Raw genomic sequence first — 23,343 nt, forward strand, 5'->3', positions numbered from 1 at the left:
TAAAAGTATATAAAATTTATACTCCCTCCGTTCCAATCTATGTGAACATGTTTGATTGGGCACGAAGTTTAAGAAAAAATGAAGATTTTTGGAATTTATGGTCCTAAACAAGTCAAAAAGGGGCCCAGAATATTTGTGTGGTTATAAAAGTTTCTCACTAAGGGTAGAATTGTAAGTTTCAGCTAAATTGTTTCCAAATTTAGAAAGGGGTCATTCTTTTTTGAATGGACAAAAAATGAAATAAGTTCACATAAATTGAAACAGAGGGAGTATATTTTTTTGTATATAACATATAACAACAACAATAACTCAGTAGGATCCCATAAGTTGGGTCTGGGGAGGATAGAGTGTACGCAAACCTTACCCTTGTCTTTAAAAAAAAAAAAAAACATATATATATATATATATATATATATATATATATATATATATATATATATATATATATATATATATATATATATATATATATATATATATATATATATATGGGATATGGAACGAGGATTAGGCAAAATTAGCCGAATCTCGTAAATTCTGGTGTTCCTTTTATTGTTGTTTTATTATCTTATTTATTATTTGGTGACTGTCATAATTTTTGGTATAGTAGTTATGACTTATTCACACTATATACATTTGGCTTCCACAACAAGATTGGACCAAATACCAAAATTTCATGTTCTTTTCCTAAAAGCCAAATTCATATTGACTTCCAAAATGCACCAGGAGTTTCTACGAAAGCAACCAAAAACCTTTTTGATCATAAAGAACAAGCATACAAAAATTGACCAATTCAATCTTTACAAGCAACGGGGTTAGGCAAATCAACAACTTAGTTATGACTTATGAGACCTCTACATATCGTGTTACAAGGCACTTTTTTTTTATTTTTTATGACGGTGGTGTATAGCCAATTTGGGTGCACCTCGACTATTCCAGTATCTGCTACCTTTCATCAACACAGACACTTCACCAAGAATAACTGGTATCGTGTTACAAGGCACTTTACCAAGAAATATTACATGGTTGAAAGTTAGATATGTACTGCTGGTTCTGAAAGGCAAGAGGACTTTGCTAAAGAAGAATCTTACTGTTAATTTCAAATGTCTTCAAAAAACCTTTTCTCCTTCCTCTTTCTACTTGTTCTTCCATTTTCGAGTTGTTCTGATGCAACAGCTTGGATAAAATCTGGTTTCTGGCATGCTGGCAGTGAGTTTCCAGTTCCTGAAATTCCTTCTACTCTGTTCACACACATTCACTTTGCCTTTGCACATATCAGCACTTCAACTTTTGAGCTTTACATATCTCACTCTGATGAACCGTATATCTCTACTTTCTCAAACACTGTCAAGCAAAAGAATCCCTCAGTTATCACACTTTTATCCATCTGGGGAGGAAGGGATGAGTCCCCTAACTTTTTCGCGATGACTAGCCAGTTTTCTCGTAGGAAATATTTCATCACAACATCAATAAAAACTGCTCGACAATATGGATTTCAAGGGCTGGATCTTCATGGTGTCAACCCAAACACAGATGCAAACATGACTAATATGAGATCATTCATTGAAGAGTGGCGGACAGCGATTAATTCTGAGTCCAAGAGTTCTGGTACAAGAAGACTGATCTTGACTATGGGAGCGTACTACTCACCTATGCTAGATTCTATGTCCTATCCAGTAGATACAATTATCAGAAGTTTTGATTGGGTTCATCTCAAAGCATATGACTACTACTTGCCTACAAAAGAAAATTTTACAGGACCACATGCAGCTTTATATGACCCTACTAGCAAATTAAATACAGACTATGGTATAAAGGAATGGATCAAGAGTGGATTACCAGCCAATAAAATAATTCTAGGTTTGGCATACCATGGTTATGCATGGACACTTGTGAATCCAAAACGTAACACGGTACGCTTACCTGCAAGAGGTTTGGCAATAACACCCGATGGATCAATGAGCTACAGATACATCAAGCAGTATATGAAAAGTTATGGAGTCACACCAGTCTATAATTCCACATTTGTTGTGAACTATGTCACCATTGGATCATTTTGGATTGGTTATGATGATGTCGAAGCTATCAGAACTAAAGTTTCTTATGCAAAGGATAAGGGGCTTCTTGGTTTTGCTGCATTCCAAATACCTAGTGATGATGTCGATTGGGAGCTGTCAAAAGCAGGTTTAAATCATAGAGAGCTTTGCTACCATTTCAAGATTCACTAACTCCTATTCACTCAGCTCTATCAACTAATGTTTTTTCACAAATTAATACTTTCCTTACAGCTCAGGACGAAGAAGAAGATCAAAGCAGCAGCGACCGAAGGTTACTGGCAATTCTTCTGCCAACGCTCACCCTCACCATTCTCCTACTAAGTACAATAGTGTTTATCTTGAAAAAGAAAACCATAAGATCCGAAGGTAAATAATTCAACCCCTTGTCACTATTTCTTTTAAATGACCAACCAGAATATACTGGAACTGAAAAGTTTTCCTTTGATTATAGGGATCGGGGAATTGAATGAAAGAGCTATAGGTCGTAACCTAAAAGTTTTCAGCCTTGATCAAATAAAAGCAGCTACAGACAATTTCTCAATTAAGAACAAGCTTGGAGAGGGAGGATATGGACCTGTTTATAAGGTATTGATAACCCAACTTTTGCTTTATCCTTTTACAGGTGATTCAAATTATGTGTCAGTAATGCTAGGCGGCCATGAGATCAGAGAATCTGTAGCATAATATATCAGAAATAGGGAAACAACGATGGCAAGAAATTAGAATAACCACCTTGGCAGCATTCTGAAATAGCCATATTCAATAAAGAAAACAAAAGAAATAGAATTAACAAGTCCCTGGTTAGTGCATAACATACCTTCTGAATACCTTCAAGTGTTATTAGTAACCTCATCAGAGGAATGTAAATCTTGTGTTTGTTTGTTTGTCTTCATTCACATCTCTGAAACAGAAAAGAGTGAAACAGCGGAGTACTCAATTTATAAAGCAGTCATGTAGAAGTAGATGAAACAAAATCCAGTGCTTAAATCGACTTTTAATTGGTGCATCAAAACCATATTTTGGAGTAAATCAAAAGAAACCTTCATCTATAAAAGTACGAATGAAACCTGAAGCAACAAATCTCTGTTTCATTCCCTATGAAGCCTTTATTTTATGCACATCCCTCTAACCACTTTGAACGTTTTCTTATTGTACATTCAAGTAGAAAATTTGAGCTAATCTTATGCTCTTTTTAGCCCTCAATGTGTATTGTCAACCACTTATCCATGCATATACCTGATAGACTTTGAAGAGGAGCCTTCGCGTAACTGGTATAGTTGGAGCTCACGGGTTCAAGCTGTGAAACAGCCTCTTGCAGAAATGCAGGGTAAGACTGCATACAGTAGACCCTTGTAGTCTGGCTGTTCCCGGACCCCGCAATGTGCGGGAGCTTAGTGCACCGGGCTACCCTTTTTTATACCTGATATACTTTGTGCAGTTGGAAGTTTTTATATACATATCAAAATGTGAAAACAGCTCTACATGGTAAGTGGAGGTATAGTTTTATGATGAGTATAGTTACTAATCGTGCTCCCTGTGTCATCCAGGGAAGGTTAAGTGATGGGCAAGAAATTGCAGTAAAACGGCTTTCAGCATGCTCTAAGCAAGGAATAGAAGAGTTCCAGAATGAGGTCACACTTGCTTCAAAGTTACAGCACGTCAATGTTCTACAACTTCAGGGCTTTTGCATTGAAAGAGACGAGAAGATACTGGTTTATGAGTACATGCCAAATAAAAGTTTGGATTTCTACCTTTATGGTGCGTAAACTCCTACCTCATTACAAAATATATAACAGTACTTCATATGGTAATCCAAGATCTTAAGGCATATGATCATCTATATGCCACATGTCCAATAATTCATTATCTGATGCAGATCCAGTACAGAGCCTGCAGTTAGATTGGGAGACACGGGTTCGTATTATAGAAGGAGTTACTCAAGGACTTCTATACCTACAAGAGTACTCAGCATTCACAGTCATTCACAGAGACTTGAAACCTAGCAACATTTTACTGGACGATGAGATGAAACCGAAAATCTCAGATTTTGGTATAGCTAAACTTTTCCAGAAAGATGAAAAGGAAGCAAACACCGGAAGGATTGTCGGGACCTAGTAAATATCATGACTCTTAACCACTGTTACTTACTTAATACTCCTACAAGTATTACCTCCTAACATTGCAGCTTGTGTTCTGTAGTGGTTGTGTTCCTCCAGAGTACATTAAGCGAGGTGTATACTCCAGGAAATATGATGTTTACAGTTTTGGAGTTTTATTGTTGCAAATCCTTGGTGGAAAGAAGAATTCAAGTGAATATGGAATCGAGAACGATCTGAATCTTCTAGAATATGTAAGTCTTTGCTGTCTTATCTAACTAGTTCAATCTCAAAATTTTCTACGTGGAAACTAAGCTAATACGATCAATATTCAGGCATATGAACTTTGGGGAAAAGGCAATGGAGTGGATTTTCTTGATCTGTCACTGCAAGATGATTCTCGAATAGGCGAGCAACTGAGATACATGCAAGTTGCACTATTGTGTGTCCAAGAAAAATGGGAAGACCGACCATCGATGTTGGAGGTGTACTCCATGCTCAAAAATGAAACTGAGGTCTTGCCCAATCCTAAAGTTCCTGCCTTTTCCAAGAATAAAGACAATGACACACAAGAGACTTTAGTCACACCTGACCTTACTTGTTCGGATAATAATCTCACTATATCCCAACTTATAGCCCGTTAACACTTCAAAGTTTCAGGGAGCATTTTAATCTCACAAATGGTCTTTTTGCCTCAGTTTCTTTAGTTGGTCTCCGGAATCCCGTAGAGCAAGTTCCTGTTGTATACAATACATCACCCAGTCACAATTAGCAACTTTTTTCATAATTTTCCTATGATGAAGGAAAATTGTTTAAGTAGTGAATTGAAGTATGACTAAAGTAGAGTCTAACATGTGATTGCCTATGAAGGAAATTCCCTCAAGTAAACAAGTTAGATGCCAAGCCCAGTCTTCTTAAATTAATTGATCCAGCAACGACACTAAAACATTGCCACAGACTGAAATATAATCAATAATTAACAAAGATCATTTTCAAAAATCCATGAGTAATTCTACAGTACAGAGTTGGTTCATGACTTTGTGAAGTAGTTTAAATACATGTGCGCACACACATGTTATTGAGGCGAGAAAAAAATCTAACAAAAGATCCAAGCTCTAGAAATGCTAGTAGTTTCCCTAAGTCTGTTGTTGGGGGAGAAATTGGAAATCAGCATTCCCTCAACATAGCTCTATTTAGCTCAGACTCATTTAACCCAGGTGTTCATAGTTCTTCCTATTTTCTAAACCATGACAAATCTAATTAACTGGCAACATTTGTGCCCGTGCATTTTGTCTCGCCCTAAATGGAATGACTCTCTTATTATGTTGCGCCCCGACCTGAGTCCCCATGTCCACTTTTCCTGACTCGCAACCCATTTAGTTGGCAAAGCCAACAAGACTAGGAACGTTCCCTTCATTCTATGTTTTTCCTGTTTCCGCAGCGCTTCCTTTCACTGATTAAACTTTCAGTGAGATGATAATTCTTTAGCTACCGCTCATTCATGTAAACGTATCTTGATACTGGTTTAGATCGGAGGTGGATATTCAAGTTCTAGTAGAGTTCTACTGAATTTTAAAACATCAAATCACATATACTTAACCATATTATACACATATACATAACCATATTTTACATTCGAGGCAAATGAAGAAATGCATACCTTCTTTTGCTTTTTTTTAATTAGCAACGAAAGTAAGAGAAATTATAAACAGAAAGTTTCAACGCTTTAATTTCAAACACCAAACAACACAAATGTTCGTCCAAAATTAAACACATTCTTCTGATTTACACTAATTTACCCAATTTCAGAAAGTACTTGACATGTAAACTGGCATATACTTTCCAAAAGATAAAACCTTTGGGATAATGCCATTTGACCTAAATCTTCCAGGACCCAAAAATTGCACACCAAAGGATAAGATTTTGTAATGCACTTCAGAAACTGAAATTGCAGAAAACTCTAATCAATATTTCTAAATTAAGAAATGGAAACCGACTCAGGTTAGAGATTTCAACTGAATAAAAAAGCAAAATCCACGAAAATGGAGCTCCGAAAAAAGGCAAAAAAAATTTGGACCATTTCTCGATTTGTGCGTGTCATCCTTGCGCAGGGGCCATGCTAATCTTCTCTGTATCGTTCCAATTTTATCGGATGTCCCGAAGGGACGAACTTATTTGTAAGGGTTTCGATAAATAAACTGAAGAAAATTTCATTCTGTCGCCGATGAGGGAGCAACTAACTAGCTAGTTGCGATTTTAGTTGGGACGGGACTGGGCTACTGTTCACTCCGTTCCCTCTGAATAAGCCCATATTTTTGTACCTGGACTTAACTGTAATGGGCCGGCCTTCTTATATTCGTTAGTCCAACCCTGGAAAGTGGCCCATTTGTCGTCTTATATAAAGAAAAATTAACCTAAATAGCCACTCACCCAACCATTTAAACTAAATATATATATTTATAATTTATGTATACCAGCTAGGAAAAAGGGAACAGTAAATCCATTAGATAATTTATGTAAAGATTATAGAAATTGCACTTTTAGCTTATAATGTGTGTGTAGCACGAAGACTTGAATAAAATAGTCATTTAATTATATGCCTAAATTTTAGGAATTTCAGATCAAATAAAATTTATTTTTGAACCCTTCCTTATTTAAAGTAGATAGAAAGTACTAATATTTAAAACTCTAAATTCTATTTAGATTTTTCCAGATCAACTGGAATAAACACATAAAATTGAATATTAACAAAATATATGAACTTTTACGCAAGTTACCGTTCAAACGAAATGATTGGAATAATCATTAAATGATACAAAATACTTATATAATTAAATGAGGAAACACATATAAAATAATTGGTATACATGTAATATAAGAGTCGTAAAACAAAAGCATACTCATGTACAAATCAAAACTAGGGAAATACCGCATATATATATAAGAAAATACCGAAAGATCACTCATTATTATCAATATCTTGTACTTTTTTCTTTAAAAATATAATCATGTACAAATCAAAAATAGGAAAATATCGAAGGAAAAGACCCGAAACACTTTCCGATAGTGATGGGATTGCACTAGGGATCAGCTCTTAGCCTATTTTTATTGGGAAAATTTTACATTAGAACAACTGGGCTCCCTACTTTTCAATTTTATAGCCCATATTTCAATTTACAACCAACTAGCCCAAAAATAATAGGCTAAGATTCAACATCCAACTTCAATAGATTCTCAAAATTACTATTTAATTTTAAAAAAAGATTCCTCAAACTTTTAAATTAATTTTCGAATCAGTAACTGTGACTCAAATATTAATTCAACAAATCAAATTCATTTGGGTGGTGAAAATTAGATTTTTAACAAGCTTAAATATGTGGGTTTAAATTCCGAATTTGATTTTGTGAGAAATTTGGAGTGGGTGTTATTTAGACTTGTTAGAAATCAAAAAAGAATGGTCTTCAATGGTGAACTTCTACTCTTCAATTTTCTTACATTGCAAGCAGGTGACACAAGAGGAGAAGCAGAAAATACATGGTCCCTTGAAGCATATGTATAAGATGTGAGAAGAAAAGAGAGTGAAAATAATGATTGTGATAATACAGATTTAACTTCATAGTTTTTAGAAGCAATAGTTGTAAGAACACAGATTTTGAATTTGCTAGTGCTTTCAAAATATGTACAATGTGGGCTAGGTGGGGTAAAACTTAAAAACATGGGCCATTTTTTTGTTATCGTGTGAAGTCATGTATATTTTCTTGTAATTCTTTCATTTTTATTTGATTTGATGATGGATGAATTGGCGCGGCATGTCCAAATGAAGGTTCCATGGTGTATGCTATTTGAAGATGATATGACGAGACACGTGAGGAAGTTAACGCTAGGCTGGAGATTTAGAGACAGACCCTGCAGTTTAAAGGTTTCAGGTTGAGCAGGACTAAAACGGAGTACTTAGAGTGCAAGTTCAATGACATAACTCATGAGATAGATGTGGAAGTGAGGATTAAATCATAAGTCATCCTCAAACGAGGAAGTTTCAAGTATCTTGGATCAATAATCTAAGGAAATAGGGAGATTGATGACGGTGTCACACATCATATTGGAGCGAGAGTGAATGAAATGGAGGCTCGAATCCGATTTTTTGTATGATAAAAATGCATCACCACGACTTTTGAATCTTTTAGAATGACTTTTATACTCTTTGTCGTTGTATATGACTTTCGGAGGAAAAAAATGCGTTGTTTAGTGACTTCTTTTATCCTAAAACAAATAAAGGTGATTTTACTATATATATATATATATATATATATATATATATATATATATATATATATATATATATATATATATATATATATATATATATACACACACACACACACACACAATTAAATTTATACGCGATTTAAAGGATGCGTAATTTAATTCAATACGAATAGTCTAAGAACAGTAAATAATTGAATTCAAGGAAAACAAATTGATCAAACCAAACGCGATGGATAATTAAGCTTGGTTTTATGATGAACACTGAAAGTTGGTTCCGATCAAGCCCTCGAGATGGGCTCGGTTGTAACCAAAATAAGTAAGCATCTGAAGAACACTTTGACAGTAATTAAAGAACAAAAATTAACTTTATTGCTTTGGTATGCGAGCCAACAGTGGTCTTAAAAATAGGTTCTCCCCTTTACATAATAGGGGAGTTTCAATCTTAGTACAAGTCAAAATAAAGTAAAAATCTTTATGCTCTTGTAAACCATGATACGCCGTTGATATCGGGCGAGATTTACACCGTAATATCCGGGTAAGGTCAGATATTTCGGTCCCTCATTTGTCCTTTTCAATCGTCTTTCCTTTAGTCTCGGTTCTTTATTTTGTTCGAACTCAATTCTTCTCATGTTTGGCTGTGTCCGATTCTTGGCGCGTCATTCATCCTCCTTAGGCTCTGATATGTGGGATCCCTCGGCTTTAACCGATGCCATATCCGACCGCACTGTCTTCTTGTTTCTTTACCGAAAAATCGGAAATAACTTTACTTCCGATTTTACCCGTACACAACATTCATCAAGTTGAGTGACCATTTAGAGAATTAACTCATGTTTGTGGCCTTTGTTCTAGATGTGTATAATATGACTTTGTTCACTTCCAGCAAAATACTCACAATCATCAGTAATGGCCCTAAGAGGATGGCATGGTATATACTCCTCTTGTTGATAAGGTTGAAAACAAATAAGGAATCCGTTTCCACTTCTAAATTTTTGTATTCCCTTTTTTTGACTAATATGTGACCTTGTTTGATACTTACACTTTTGAAATAAAACTTGATGTAGGCTTCATTTTACCTGCATATTTCAATATTTATTTTTCTTATATTAGATATTTACACCAAATCAATATATATACAATATATATTTTTACATGTTTTCTCACTTAGCAATGATTTTTTGTTTTCCGAACCTAGCCATGATTAACCAAGTATATTGTTTGTTATTTATTGCCTATATATAAATTCTTTATTGTTATTTGTTGCATATAATATTCAACAATCTCTTCCCCCACACTCTATGTTATATCGTTTTCTTGGAAAACATTTTTATTTTGTTTTAGTAAATGACCGGCAATTCCATCATTCTATAAATACTCCCAGAAAAAAAAATTATTCTTTTATAGCCAAAAAAGGAAAGCTAGTAAAACCAAGAGATTTGTCAAAGAATATAATTAGGAGTACATTTCTAATGTTTCTAGTAGCCAAGAGGAAAACCTTTGTCGAGGGCTATATCTCTTCGTCAACTTGTCCTAGTTTAGAAGTTAATTTTTTTTTTTTAACTATTTCCCTCGCTAACAAAAGCAGTTGATATTATAAAAGAAAATACCATCAATGGTGTAGCGGATGGGTCGTTCTTCCCTTAACAAGAGGTTTCGGGTTCGAACCCTTGGTATGGAAAAATCCTTGGTAAGGAGCGGTTCCCTCCAAATGGGGCCCTACACCGCGCGCATCCGAATATAGTCTGGCTCCAATGTGGGTACCGAACACCATGGGAGAGACAAAACAAATATTATAAAAGAAAATGATACGTGGACTATGAATTATGAGGCACTATGAAATTGCAGTCAACTCCATAATATACGTCTTTTCACATTATTCACAATTTAAAAGTGTTTTACTTTATGGATTGGTAAAAATATCAAGAAAGAAATCACTGTGGATTTGTCAACTTGAACGTTTCAATTTCAAAATTAGATTATTTTTGATTTAATGATGACAATAAGGTTCAAAACGAAACAATATTTTCGGATTTGTTTTTTTTATATATATATATATATATATATATATATATATATATATATATATATTTTTTTTTATTTTTTTTCTTGTCGATCCCACTAGATGTGCAGCCTCAACCTCACGTTATTGCCCATTTAAACTCTTTTTAATGTAAGAAATGGTAAAAAGTGAAAAATAAAATCACTACGGATTTGTCAATTTCAACGTTCATAGATCACTACAGATTTGTCAACTTCAACGTTCATAAATATATTTTAAATTTAAGTGTAAATGTAAAAAGGTCCAAAATGAAACCACTACGGCTTTGTCAATTTCGACATTTGAAATATTTTCCTATTGAATAAATATTATTAATGTCTTTATCTTGTCAATAGAGCTGACTCACACTATGTCCTTTTCTTTTTTGCCATTAAGTTCATTGACATGTTCCTATGTTTTGTTTGAATAAATTGCTGATAACAACTTTGAGAAGAATTCATTTTCATTGTTTTCTTTAACAATAAAATGGAATATAATCCATTTTACATTTGACTGGCTTTTTATGTTTCCTTTTTTTTTGACCTAATAATGCTTCCTTAGAAATTTTGTCTTTGACTGATAGATAGAAGTTCTAATTGGATATATATTTTAATAAGGAGTATAACTTTATGTGCACAAATAGTATACATCATCAAGCTAAGATGATTGCTTATATCAATATTTAACTCTTTATAATAATTCAGACTTTGTAATATGCAAACTAAAGTAAATGACCCACTATAATGAACTAAATTGAATTGTTACACAAAATTAATTACACCGTCAATATATATTAATAAGGAAGGGAACCTTTGAGCAACGGTAAAGTTGTCTCTGTATGCAAAGGCGGGTCCAAAATTTAGTTTCTGATCAGTTCATACCATAATTTTATATTAATATACAATAATAACTGGGTTCACAATTAGATATTTATAAATATTTAGTGAGTTTCTTATTAGAAATACCGCGTCTATGCAAAAGTTACCGGATTTCTGTGAAACCAGTAACAACACTCTAAATACACCATTGTCCGTGACATATATGTCACGAGTTCGAGGTGTGAAATCAACCACTGATGTTTGTATCTGGGTAGACTACCTACATATCATACCCTTTGAAGTGCGATCCTTCCCCGAACCCTGTGTAAATACGGAATACTTCGTACACCGAGTGGCTAGTATATATAAATAGGAACCAATCCCAAAACTCAAGAGAATTGATGCAAGAAGCTTCTTCGATTTTTGTAATAGTCGAGAAGAAATCTTAATCAAACATGGGGGATATGCCAATAGAATTTAGAACAAAAAGATAAATCCAAGAATAAAAGCCAAACTGTTGGCTAAGAGGTCTTTGTTATTCTTATTTTTACTATCATAAAGTATGATAGTACTACATGCTTTAACTATAATACTTATTCTTAATATCAATTGCACTAAAAGTTGTCAAGAATGTTACAAATTCAAAAAGTTATTAGGTTAATTTATATTGCACAGTCGTACAGACAAACAGAAAACGATACTAGTAGTTAAGTCACGGTATAATTATTTACAAGCTAACAATATAATTTCAAACACGTAAAATAATTTGAGACAAGTCAGTAATTGTCATGTATATGTAACAGAGGCGGATCCAGAATTTTAAGCTTATGGGTTCCTACAACAATCTTAAGTTAATCTACATGATAACTGGACCAACGAACTGGGTTCCAAGCTAAATATTCTTATACTTTTAATAAATTTTTATTATAAATACAGATCTATGCAAAAGTTATTGGGTTCACGGGAACCCATATCCTTTTCTCTGGATCCGCCGCTGATATGTAAGGATGATACATAAAGGTGTGATTAATAATTAAGTACTATAATACATTTTAAAGCTTATAAATACTACTCTAGTAATAAATGAGCCCTTTTAATTTATTTGTGCGTCCACATATCTCTATATACAGCAATGGAAAATGGAAATTTAATGTTTAATAGTATAAATTAATTACAATGAGGTATTAGTTCAACTTTCATCATTTTTTTAGTGCAGTCCGAAATTAATGATTTGACTAATCCGAATTCGCATCACTAAAAGCTCACTATTGACGTATAAAAATTTAAAAGGACTCTATTCCTAGGGTTCGAATCTGAAACTTTAGGCTAAAGGATATAAATAACAAACTTCTGTTGTTATTTATCAGTATATTAGTTTTTAGTTTAATTTCCTTCGTTAAAAGCTTCTATAAGAGAAAAGTGACATAAGACCTTAAATTAAACTACCTATTATAATAGGGGTGGCTTCATCATTTTATTGCGAGATTGACTCAAGATCAAGCTAAGCAGATTTGCTAATATACTAGTACAAAATAATTAAAGAAGACCATGACAGCACATTAGTATTAAATCAAACTGTTCCAAAAGAAAAAATCTTTCAATAACTGGAAAAGAATTAGTTCTCATTCAAGATTTTAATTTTCAAGAATATTCTATACGTATATAAACGATTCAATAAAGGAGATCTTGACGTAACTGGTAAAGTTGTTGTCATATGACTAGGAGGTCATAGGTTCAAGCCGTGGAAACAACTTCTTGCAGAATTGTTAGGTAAGGTTGTGTACGATTGACCCTTATGGTCCGACACTTCCCTAAATTCTGGCGAAAACTTAGTGCACCGCACGATTGCTTCTCTAAACTTTTCAATCCATGACTAAGCCATTGCTGAAATTTGGTGCTCTTGTGGTCCATATCCATTATGTCTCCTTTAATTGCTCTTTACCTGCCCATTTACTTCATGAGGCATGTTCATTGAGGTGAGAAAGGTCAACTCCCACTGCAATTTAAAAAGTTATTTACTTATTACTCTCTCCGATCTATTTTATATATGACGGTTACCAAAAATAATTAAAGGGAGCCTTAAAGCAATGAAAAAGTTATTTTCGTGTGATTTATAGGTTGTGAGTTCGAGCCGTAGAATTAGTCCCTAATACTTGTATTAGTGTAGATTGCATACATCTCATTCGTTGGGGTGCGACCTTCTCCGGGCCCTGCATGAAGGTAGGATTTTTCGTGTACCGGATTTCCCTTTTGTGGTTGCTAAAATAATTAGTCCAAAATACTTGTCATTTAAAAAATAAGATAAAATTAATTATTATTTTTTCCATATTACCTTATTTTATAAATGTGTAGAGAGATTAATATGGTAAAAGTAAAAGTAGCATTAAATTCAGATTAAAGATTAAATAAGGATAATTTAGTTAAACTATTCTTGTATTTAGTATTTGCTAAAGAAATGGGAGCCTTGGAGCAACGGTAAAGTTGTCTCCGGGTAACTTATAGGTTACGAGTTCGAGCCTTGAAATCAGCCATTAATGCTTGTATTAGTGTAGGCTGCCTACGTCATACCCCTTGGGGTGCAGCCCTTCTTCCCTGGACCTTTCGTAAATGCGGGATACTTGTGCACAATGCTACCCTTCTTTTTGCTTTAGTATTTTCATGCAAATGGCAAACATGAGAGGTAATATGAACGGGAGAAAGTAAGTTATATATGCAAATTGTGTAAAGAGTTATATATTATTAATGTATTTTATTGGGTAGGTTATTAATCCATCTTTTATAGACGATTACTTATAGCGATTTTTTAGGTGACTTGACAGTTTATTTATACTGTTAATTTAAAATTATTATAATTGTGCGCGATTCCTAAGTTTTAAAAATGGTGGCGCAAGATCCCAAAAATCAAGTGATAACTCAATATATTCCGTTAAATATTAAAATGCATCTTCCACGTTCATTAGATAACTTAAGCTTGTTTTAATCTCGACTTGGTTGTGTGTGATTTATAATTAAAATATTTAAACACTGTTGTGAAGAAAACTGAAATAGAATTTATGGTCACTTAATAGAAGTTATTACTTATGAAATGCACACTTGAATACACTGAATATGTTATTATTATTGTTGTTGTTGTTTATTGCTAAATTTCCTTATCCATTACTCATCCGCCCGAATCAATAGGAAATGCAATTTTTGAGCAATAAATTGACCTCTTACAATACGTAGATAAATTACCGTGTTGATATGCAAGGGTGATTTGCACAAATAATACACTTCAAGTGTCACTCTTGATTTTTTTTTACCTCAGTTACCTCATGGGAAGACCTGTAAGTTGTCCTTCACTTGTCGCATAGGCGACATTTTTGATTTTTAGCTTTAAAGGTTTGTCCATAGGGCAAACGGTCAAAAATTTAAGATTCCGTTTTTAAGGTTATTGGATGTAATTTCATGGTACTCAATGCAACCACATAGCTAATTATTACAGTGCAAACACTATATTAAGTGCTTGTAAAACTTCAAGCCTCCTAGGCAGAGTTAATAAACGACTTTTTCTCTGTTGACTCATAATATATTAAATATAATCCTCTTGCGTTGAATTAGTCAAAAGGCACAACTCCATTGAGCAGTGGGACAATACCCATAGCCATAACCAACCAGTCAAAAATATCAACTTTTTATAATACCAATTCTTTAAGGTAATCTTAAACTCCATCCACACATACAAAGTCATATTTTTCATGTGATGTATTTACAGACGCGGAGTCAGGATTTCAAGTTTATGGGATTGAGATTTTAATCATCTTAAATTATTAAGTTTTAAATTAATAATTTATACATATTTAATGAATTTTTTAAAACAAATGCAAAATTCGAACCAAAGCTATTGGGTTCAACCGAACCGCTCTCTGCGCTCTAGCTCCACCCACGTGTGTCCAAGTAGAAACAGCCAATTCCTTAATACCAAAAACTAAACATAAATAAAAAGGAACAATCCCAAGTTTGAACTTATCAAGGCTCCATTTGTCTATATATAGAGATCAAAACCATATAGTAGTATTGTCTTATTCAATATCATAAAACCATGGCTAGTCCTAAAACTCATGTTCTTTTCAGTTTTGTTATCTTATGTTTTGCCTTTGCTTGTGCTATGGCACACCCTCCATCTAAAGGAGTTAAAGGTGCATATTATCCTTCTTGGGCATTTTCAACTTTTCCACCATCATCTATAGATACATCTTTTTTCACTCATATCTACTATGCATTTCTTGTTCCAAACAACACCACCTTTAAATTCGAAATCGATGACGAAACGTCCACTCTCCTCTTCAACTTCACCTCTACCCTCCGATCGAAAAGACCGTCCGTTAAGACGCTCTTTTCGGTTGGTGGAGGGGGCGAAGGACCTGCTAGATTTTCACGCATGGCGTCAACAGCTGTCTCTCGTTTGACTTTTATAAAATCTAGCATAGAAGTAGCCAGAAAGTATAATTTTGATGGAATTGATCTTGATTGGGAATTTCCTCAAAACAAAAAAGACATGGAAAATTTGGCTATTTTATTAGACCAATGGAGGGTTGAGGTCAAAAAAGAATCTTGGACAACAAAAAGGCAACCCCTTTTGATCACAGCAGCTGTTTATTTCTCAGTTGATTTCTTTTTATCTGATGAATTCAGATCATACCCTGTACGTTCAATTAACAGGAATTTAGATTGGATCAACTTAATGTGCTACGATTATCGCGGATCGTGGGACACATCTGCCACGGGTGCACCAGCTGCATTATTCGACACGAAAAGTAACATTAGTACAAGTTATGGAGTAAGGTCATGGATTAAAGCCGGAGCAATAAGAAGCAAATTAATTATGGGATTGCCATTATATGGTAGGACATGGAAATTAAAAGATCCTAATGTACATGGAATTGGTGCACCAGGAATTGGTATTGGTCCTGGAGATCAAGGGACAATGACATATAGGGAAGTAGAGAAATTTAATAAAGAAAATAATGCTAAGGTTGTATTTGATATTGCAACAGTTTCTACATATTCTGTGGCTGGGAATTCTTGGATTGGATATGATGATACTAGATCTGTTTCAATGAAGATAGGATATGCTCAAGCTCAAAGACTTCGGGGATACTTCTTTTGGGCTGTTGCTGGTGATCTTGATTGGAAAATCTCAAGAACAGGTAACTTGCTTACACTTATTTTTGTAAAGAATTTACTTATATACGCTGGTAGTGTCGTATGTCCTGTCTTTTCACCTTAGTAGTCCTATGCCTCCTCAGTGGGTGAAATTCAAAAATAGCCATATGTACGAGTAGTAATTGAAAAATAGGCACGGTTTCAAAAGTAATCGAAATTTAGCCATTTTTCATGTAAAGATAAATCTGAACGAAAATATTGTTCGGAATCCGGAAAATATTCCAGCATAATATACCGGAGTTTCAGCATAATATACTGGACTTCCAGTATAATATACTGGAGTTCTAGCATAGTATATTGGTCAAGCATAATATGTTGGAAGTTCATACACAGGTGCTCCAATCTCCAGTATATTATATTGGAACTTTCTGTGTGTTGGAGTTCCAGCATAATATGCTAGAAGTTCATACACACGTGCATCAATCTCCAGTATATTATGCTGAAACTTTCCGTGTTACAGTAAAATAGTGACTATTTTTCAATAATTTTGCAAACACTGGCTATTTTTCAATTACCGGTTCGAAAACTGGCTAGTCAGTGCTATTTTCACCTACTCAGTGTTTCTAAACTAGTCCAACTTCATACCTTTCCAGCGTAAACTGTCAAGATCTTTTACTTTAACTTGTTACAACACGGGTGGATTTAGGATATCTATAACATGGGTTCACTACTGAAAACAAAGAGAAATAGGTACTTAGCGGGAATTAGTCTCGTTTCCTTTGGATAAATAACTCAACATTCAACTAAGTGTAACATACATCCTTTTTGGAGCATGGAGGCAAGTAAATAATATTAGATTAGTTCTAGAAAATATGTATATAAAATAACTAGTTTGCCGGAAAGATCATAGGTTCGCGTACACCATACTTTAGGCCTAAATCCGGCCCCGTCACAACATTTACTCTACTTTCAAGCTATCTTATCATACTTGCTATGGATATTACCAGTTTTTATAGGTATTATATATAAGTAATGGGATTAGTTGCCTGAAAAATAAGACATGTTGCCTGCTCCTACAAGTTAAAATATATAATAGTGCAAAAATTCTTTATAATGTCGGTATATATATATATATATATATGTTAAATCCTTCTAACAAAGATCATGTGGTCTTCTTACTTCAAATATTTTTAAAGGAGTCAAACATATATTAAGATTTTGATTAAGCAAAATGATTAAATTACTGATTAAGAAGAAATGTTTGAGAATTAAGTGGGAAAAAAGATCTAACATATAGAATGTTCTTAACTTATGATTGATTATATTTCTTACACATTTTATTTTTTTTATTTTTCCTATTTTGCAGCTAAACAGTTGTGGATTGTTTCATAAAAGATGAAAGGAAGAAGGTTCTGAAGAATTATATATATATATATATATATATATATATATATATATATATATATATATATATATATATATATATATATATTGTAATTCTCAAAATTTCTTGGAACTGAATTGATATATGAAAATGTAATAAAGCTGAGTAGTTTGTTTATTTTGTAGTATCTGTACTATGTGCCTTCAGCTAATAAAATTTGTTAGTGTAAGAGAACACAAACTTTAGCTTTAGAAATTTTGGACTTATATTATGGATAAGTTGAAGGGGAGCTTTGGCGTAACTGGTAAAGTTGCCGCCATGTGATTAGGAGGTCGCGTGTTCAAGCCGTGGAAACAGCCTCTTGCAGAAATGCATAGTAAGACTGCGTACAATAGAGATCCTTATGGGTCGACCCTTCCCCAGACCCTGCACATAGCGGGAACTTAATGTACCAGGCAGCCCAGGCTACCCTTTTATATTACGGATAAGTCCTAATAGAAATTGTCTGGTTCAATTGTTGTTACTATATTACATTCTATATTTTCAGTTTTCTGTTGGTTTTGGTCCATAACTTCCTGTATATTGCAGCTTCCATTGCTTGCAAAGCTTGTGATTCCCAACAGAAAACTAATATTTTCCCAACAGAAAGAAAACAAGAAATGCATCAAATATAAACCATACTAATTCTCAGCAATAATTCAAATGTGAAGTATAAATAGAAATGAAGGGTATATTAAATAAACTCAATCAAACGATCCAATGATAGATAAGAATTTGGCTCTCAGGGTCTAATCCTGTACGCGCGACTGCACCTCAAATTTCATCATCCCATGCCATAGAAGCTGAAATCATTGTACACAATCATTAGTTCAGTTTCAAATGTTCATACTATAAATAGCAGTATGATTCTAAAAAAGAGACATATATGTCAAAGTATTTAAGTTCGTATAAAGTTATCTCCTTGTAACATATAGGTCATGAATTCAAGTTGTGGAAGCTACCACTAATGCTTGCATTAGGGTAGACTGTCTATATCACACCCGTTGGAGTAAGGCCCTTCCTGAACCCTGCGTGAATGCGGGATACCTTGTACACCAGGCTGTCCTTTTTTTATTTAATTTCGTAAAAAAGTTACAACATTAGAAAAAGGGGCAGCCCGATGCACTAATTCTCCGCTATGCACAGGGTCCGGGGAAGGGCCGAACCATATGGGTCTGTTGTACGCAGCCTAACCCTACATTTTTGCAAGAGGTTGTTTCTACGACTCGGACCCCGTAACTTATTGGTCACATGGCAGCAACTTTATCGGTTAGTATCATTTAACCTATTATAGCAGGTATTTTTATCAGTTTAGCATTTAATACTTCTCATAGAAATTTACTGTAGTTACCTTATAAGTGTCCTGATTGGTGTAAATTAGAACGTCGGTGCATAAAACTTAAACTCAATATCGGAAATTGAAGACTTTAGGAATTTTACCTGCTCTAGAAAGAGTCCAGTTGCTGTCATAGCCAAGTGCCCAGAAAAAGTAACCACCAATTCCCTGAGTCTTAGCATACTTAATCTTTTTTGTGATTGAATTAATGTCATCATATCCAATCCAATTTGTTCCAACATATGAATATGTTGAAACTGTTTCATTATTATATACAATAGTGGCATTGTTTTCTGAATTGAATGTTACTATATTATCATATGACATTTCTCCTTGAGTTCCAGGACCAACTCCTACTGCAGGAGCTCCAATTCTATGATCATTTGGATCCTTCAATTTCCATGTCTTTCCGAATAAGGGAATTCCCATTACTAGCTTTGTTGAAGGAACCCCATTTTGTTTCCAGGCTGAAATTCCATAACTGGTGCTAATATTGCTAGACTTATCGTATAACAAGGCCGGAGCACCAGTCACTGAAGTATCCCACGAGCCCTTGTAATTGTAGCACATGGGGTTCAAGAAATCAAGATAGTTTTTTAGAGCTTCTCTAGGATAAAATGTACCTGATAAGAGAGGATCAGGAGAGAAGGAAAGAGCGGCAGATAGGATGAGTGGAGGTCTAGAGGAAGTTAATGACTCTATGCTGATGGCGTGACGCCATTCTTTTAATAGTAATGCTAGATTGTGCATGTTTTCTGATTTGGTTGGGAATTCCCAATCAAGATCAAGGCCATCAAAGCCACACTTTCTAGCTACATCGATCGTTGATTTGATGAATGAAGCGCGATTATCATGGCAACTCGTCATACTGGGGAGAACCGGTGAACCTGTGTCTCCTCCTATTGATAGCATGGTCTTCGTTGCATGGCTCTGAGAATGGATTGTAGCCGTGAAGTTAATCATTGATTGCTCGTCAGTTTGGCTTACGAGCAACTGGAATGATGTATTATCAGGCACAGCAAACGCATAGAAAATGTGGGTGAAATATTCAGTAGGGATGCTTGATGAAGGAGCTGATTCAGCTAGCCATGAAAGCCAGTATGCACCTTTGATGCCAGAAGGCGTAGGCGTAGGTCCTGGTGCGGGAACAGGCATACTGGGATATGGCACTGGGGCAGGAACCAGAGGCATGATTGGTGGACTAGAGACAGGAATTGAAGGCATGGAGGGTGAAGGTGGACTAGAGTAGGGAGCCGAAGGCACGGATGGTGGACAGGAAGCTGGGACCGGAGGCATAGATGGTGAAATAGAGGGAGGTATTAGAGGCATGTAGGGTGGAACAGTTCCTGGAGGCAGAGATGGTACAGGGAAGATTGGAATGAAAGGCGGGGACGGTGGACTAGTGCTTGGGAATGGAGGCATTGATGGTACAAGGAAGCCTGGAATTACAGGCAAGGACGGTGAACTAGGTGAGCCTGGAAATGTAGGCGCGGTTACAGGAAAGCCTGGAATTATAGGCGAGTATGGTGAACTAGGCAAGCCTGGAATTGAAGGCACAGATGGTACTGGGAAGCCCGGAACTAGAGGCGTGGACGGTGAACTAGGCGAGCCTGGATACGTAGGCACCATTGGTACAGGGAAGCCTGGAATTACAGGCGAGGACGGTGAACTAGGTGATCCTGGAATTGCAGGCATGGATGGTGGGAAGCCCGGAAGTAGAGGCGTGGCCGGTGAAATAGGCGAGCCTGGAAATGTAGGCATGATTGGTACAGGGAGGTCTGGAATTACAGGTGAGGACGGTGAACTAGGCGAGGCTGGAATTGCAGGCATGGATGGTACTGGGAAGCCTGGAACTAGAGGCGTGGATGGTGAACTAGGCGAGCCTGGAAATATAGGCACGATTGGTGCAGGAAAGCCTGGAATTACAGACAAGGACGGTGAGCTAAGCGAGCCTGGAAATATAGGCACGGATGGAGGGAAGCCTGGAACTAGAGGCATGGACGGTGGACTAGTGCTTGGAAATGGAGGCAAGGATGGTATCTGAAACTCGGGAGCGGAAGGCAGTGGAAATCTAGGGATTGGACCAGACAAGGGTGAAGGAGACACAGAAACAGGAGCTGAAACATAACGAGATGCAGAACACACTTGGAATTTAGCACCAGCAACAAGAAAAATAACCAAAAATGTTGACAAGATTTCAGGAATAGCCATCTTTTGTTAATTAGTCACTCTTTCTCCACCAGTAATAATATGAAATGAGATGTTTATATATACTAACTAAAGCAAGACGGGAAAATAAGAATAGAAAATGCTATCTTTGGTAGTTACTGAGGTACAGATGTTTTTCTTGAATATAACTACCTTGTTTGTTTGTATTTCTTAATCTTATGATATTTACATTGATGTAACATTGTTGAACCTCTGATTGTATCGATATCTCTATGTAGAATTAAAGTTTATTCTATTTGATTTTGGATCTTTACATGTCGATGTAAAATTCTGCAAACATAAGTGTATTCTAATTTGATTTTAGATAATCCTAGGCCTGCTTTATCCTCAGCTGGAGCAACTGGTGGCTCCACCGGTGTTGCTTTGGATTAGTACGGATCTCATCTCGGCCTCTACCTCGTCCCCGACCTCTCGCGGCCCTAATTGGTGGTACTGGTGGTCCTGGAGCAACCGGTGGCTCCACCGGTGTTGCTTTGGATTAGTACGGATCCCATCTCGGCCTCTACCTCGTCCCCGACCTCTCGCGGCCCTAAATGGTGGTACCGGTGGTCATGGTTGGTAGTAATTTTACAATTCATTCTCAGAGTTCGAAAGTCGAACCTGAGACCTTTGCTTAAGAGCTGAAAAAAATCCATTTCATTTGTTTTTACTTTCACATTCATGTCCAAATTGTATTGGGAAAAAAACTGAATTTATATTAAAAATGATGTGGCATGACACGTGGATTAGTTGAATGGTCAAAGAAACAACAATTGACTAAGAGGCATGGTGAAAACAGCCACGGGAAGAAGAATTTAAATAAGCACGAGACGACGTATAGATACGAGTCTCGTACCAATTTAAATTCTTTGCAGCCAACGGATTAGAAGGCATTGAAAGCAAGGATCAGATGACAGAAAGGAGCCCAAATTCATTATTAAATGTCTGATACGTTATAAAGTTGGTATTTAATATGAATGATTGTGTAACGGCCTATTTAATGTCATTTATTGCTCATGATTATATCATTAAAGCTAAGGCTTTATTCCTTTACCTAGAATGATCTATAAAAGGAAGAAGGATCATCATTTGTAAGGACACGATATACTATTGAGAATACACTGAAATACTTATCTATTTACCCTCTACCATTGTTCTCAAAAGTATTTTATTTTTTGTCTCCTGATTATCAGTAACCCGAATTTTTCTTTTAGCTTTGACCAAGGACTCAGATTTTTGGTTAAACAAATTGGTTCCGTTACCGGGAATCTGATAATCTTTCCTTTTAAGCTATATCTTATCTATTATCGTCACCATGTCAAACAATAACGCCGACAACAACAGTAACAACACATTGGGAAGCCATGAAAATCAAATACATCAAAATCAAGATACCGTGGTTCCCTCTCCTTTAAATTCACTACGTCAATCTCGTGAAGGCACTCCTGTTACTGAATCCCGTGCTGATCAACAAGAGCAATCTGAACATTTTGAAGGAGTTACAACTGAAGCTTTGCAAAAGCTAATCGATGCACAAGTCGGCAAAGCTCTTCAGGCACTTGTTAGTCGATTGCCTGTTGCGCCACCTACGCCGACTCCTAATAATAATACATTGGAGAACCCCCGTTCTGGTCTTGATAATTCTGGAAACGGAGCAACCCCCAGTGAACCACAAGAAGGGGGACCAGGTAATTTAAATAATTCATATTTGCAAAGTTTAGTACTAACCTTGCAGAAACAACTGAAGGAACAAAATGAACTAATAGAGCAAATCCCTGGAGTTCCACCAATAATAAAAGGAGTAGACATGGACAAATACTCACAACAACCATGGAAGCCTAGTGCTGCTCCCCTTCCAATTCCGAAAAAATTCAAAATGCCTGACATCCCGAAATATGATGGTACTACAGACCCACGTGACCATGTGACTGCATTTACAACTGGCGTGAAAGGCAACGA

At 35.5% G+C, this 23,343-nt stretch overlaps 3 protein-coding genes, 1 long non-coding RNA gene and 1 other non-coding gene across 6 annotated transcripts; 2 read left to right on the top strand and 3 right to left on the bottom strand.

Moving 5' to 3' along the window:
- Positions 1 to 748: 748 nt before the first annotated feature.
- LOC107811781 (uncharacterized) lies at positions 749 to 4,993 on the top strand. The gene is made up of 7 exons (XM_016636771.2): positions 749 to 2,184; positions 2,289 to 2,423; positions 2,509 to 2,642; positions 3,605 to 3,815; positions 3,934 to 4,171; positions 4,257 to 4,407; positions 4,489 to 4,993. Exons 1-7 carry the CDS (start codon positions 1,104 to 1,106, stop codon positions 4,795 to 4,797), a joined length of 2,259 nt encoding a protein of 752 aa, XP_016492257.2. The 5' UTR covers positions 749 to 1,103; the 3' UTR covers positions 4,798 to 4,993.
- Positions 1,209 to 3,559, bottom strand: LOC142164171 (uncharacterized). Of its 2 annotated transcripts, XR_012694734.1 has the most exons (4): positions 2,875 to 3,559; positions 2,632 to 2,730; positions 1,840 to 1,923; positions 1,219 to 1,344 (listed from the first exon to the last, which is right to left on the bottom strand). It is a non-coding gene; the product is annotated as an uncharacterized LOC142164171 (long non-coding RNA). The 2 variants fall into 2 exon arrangements; XR_012694733.1 differs by lacking the exon at positions 1,840 to 1,923 and having other exon boundaries at positions 1,209 to 1,344.
- Positions 4,994 to 6,218: 1,225 nt separating the features above from the next.
- LOC142164545 (U6 spliceosomal RNA) lies at positions 6,219 to 6,320 on the bottom strand. Its single transcript, XR_012695303.1, has one exon. It is a non-coding gene; the product is annotated as a U6 spliceosomal RNA (small nuclear RNA).
- An 8,989-nt stretch (positions 6,321 to 15,309) lies between these two features.
- Positions 15,310 to 18,327, top strand: LOC107779287 (nod factor hydrolase protein 1-like). The gene is made up of 2 exons (XM_016599681.2): positions 15,310 to 16,461; positions 17,784 to 18,327. The coding sequence occupies exons 1-2, from the start codon at positions 15,354 to 15,356 to the stop codon at positions 17,807 to 17,809; spliced, it is 1,134 nt and encodes a 377-aa protein (XP_016455167.2). The 5' UTR covers positions 15,310 to 15,353; the 3' UTR covers positions 17,810 to 18,327.
- A 146-nt stretch (positions 18,328 to 18,473) lies between these two features.
- Positions 18,474 to 21,503, bottom strand: LOC107779277 (uncharacterized). The gene is made up of 2 exons (XM_016599673.2): positions 19,281 to 21,503; positions 18,474 to 18,643 (listed from the first exon to the last, which is right to left on the bottom strand). Exons 1-2 carry the CDS (start codon positions 21,385 to 21,387, stop codon positions 18,615 to 18,617), a joined length of 2,136 nt encoding a protein of 711 aa, XP_016455159.2. The 5' UTR covers positions 21,388 to 21,503; the 3' UTR covers positions 18,474 to 18,614.
- Between the last annotated feature and the right edge of the window lie 1,840 nt (positions 21,504 to 23,343).

This window comes from Nicotiana tabacum, chromosome 9, assembly GCF_000715075.1.
Source record: "Nicotiana tabacum cultivar K326 chromosome 9, ASM71507v2, whole genome shotgun sequence".
Classification (NCBI taxonomy): Eukaryota; Viridiplantae; Streptophyta; class Magnoliopsida; order Solanales; family Solanaceae; genus Nicotiana; species Nicotiana tabacum.

Excerpts from the sequence above, each read along its gene's own strand:
- LOC107811781 (XM_016636771.2), top strand. The coding sequence starts at position 1,104 with ATGTCTTCAAAAAACCTTTTCTCCTTCCTCTTTCTACTTGTTCTTCCA. Across the intron at positions 2,643-3,604 it reads GATATGGACCTGTTTATAAG|GGAAGGTTAAGTGATGGGCA; the intron begins GTATTGATAACC and ends TGTGTCATCCAG. Across the intron at positions 4,172-4,256 it reads GGAAGGATTGTCGGGACCTA|TGGTTGTGTTCCTCCAGAGT; the intron begins GTAAATATCATG and ends TGTGTTCTGTAG.
- LOC107779287 (XM_016599681.2), top strand. The coding sequence starts at position 15,354 with ATGGCTAGTCCTAAAACTCATGTTCTTTTCAGTTTTGTTATCTTATGT. Across the intron at positions 16,462-17,783 it reads TTGGAAAATCTCAAGAACAG|CTAAACAGTTGTGGATTGTT; the intron begins GTAACTTGCTTA and ends CCTATTTTGCAG.
- LOC107779277 (XM_016599673.2), bottom strand. The coding sequence starts at position 21,387 with ATGGCTATTCCTGAAATCTTGTCAACATTTTTGGTTATTTTTCTTGTT. Across the intron at positions 18,644-19,280 it reads CTGGACTCTTTCTAGAGCAG|CTTCTATGGCATGGGATGAT; the intron begins GTAAAATTCCTA and ends CAATGATTTCAG.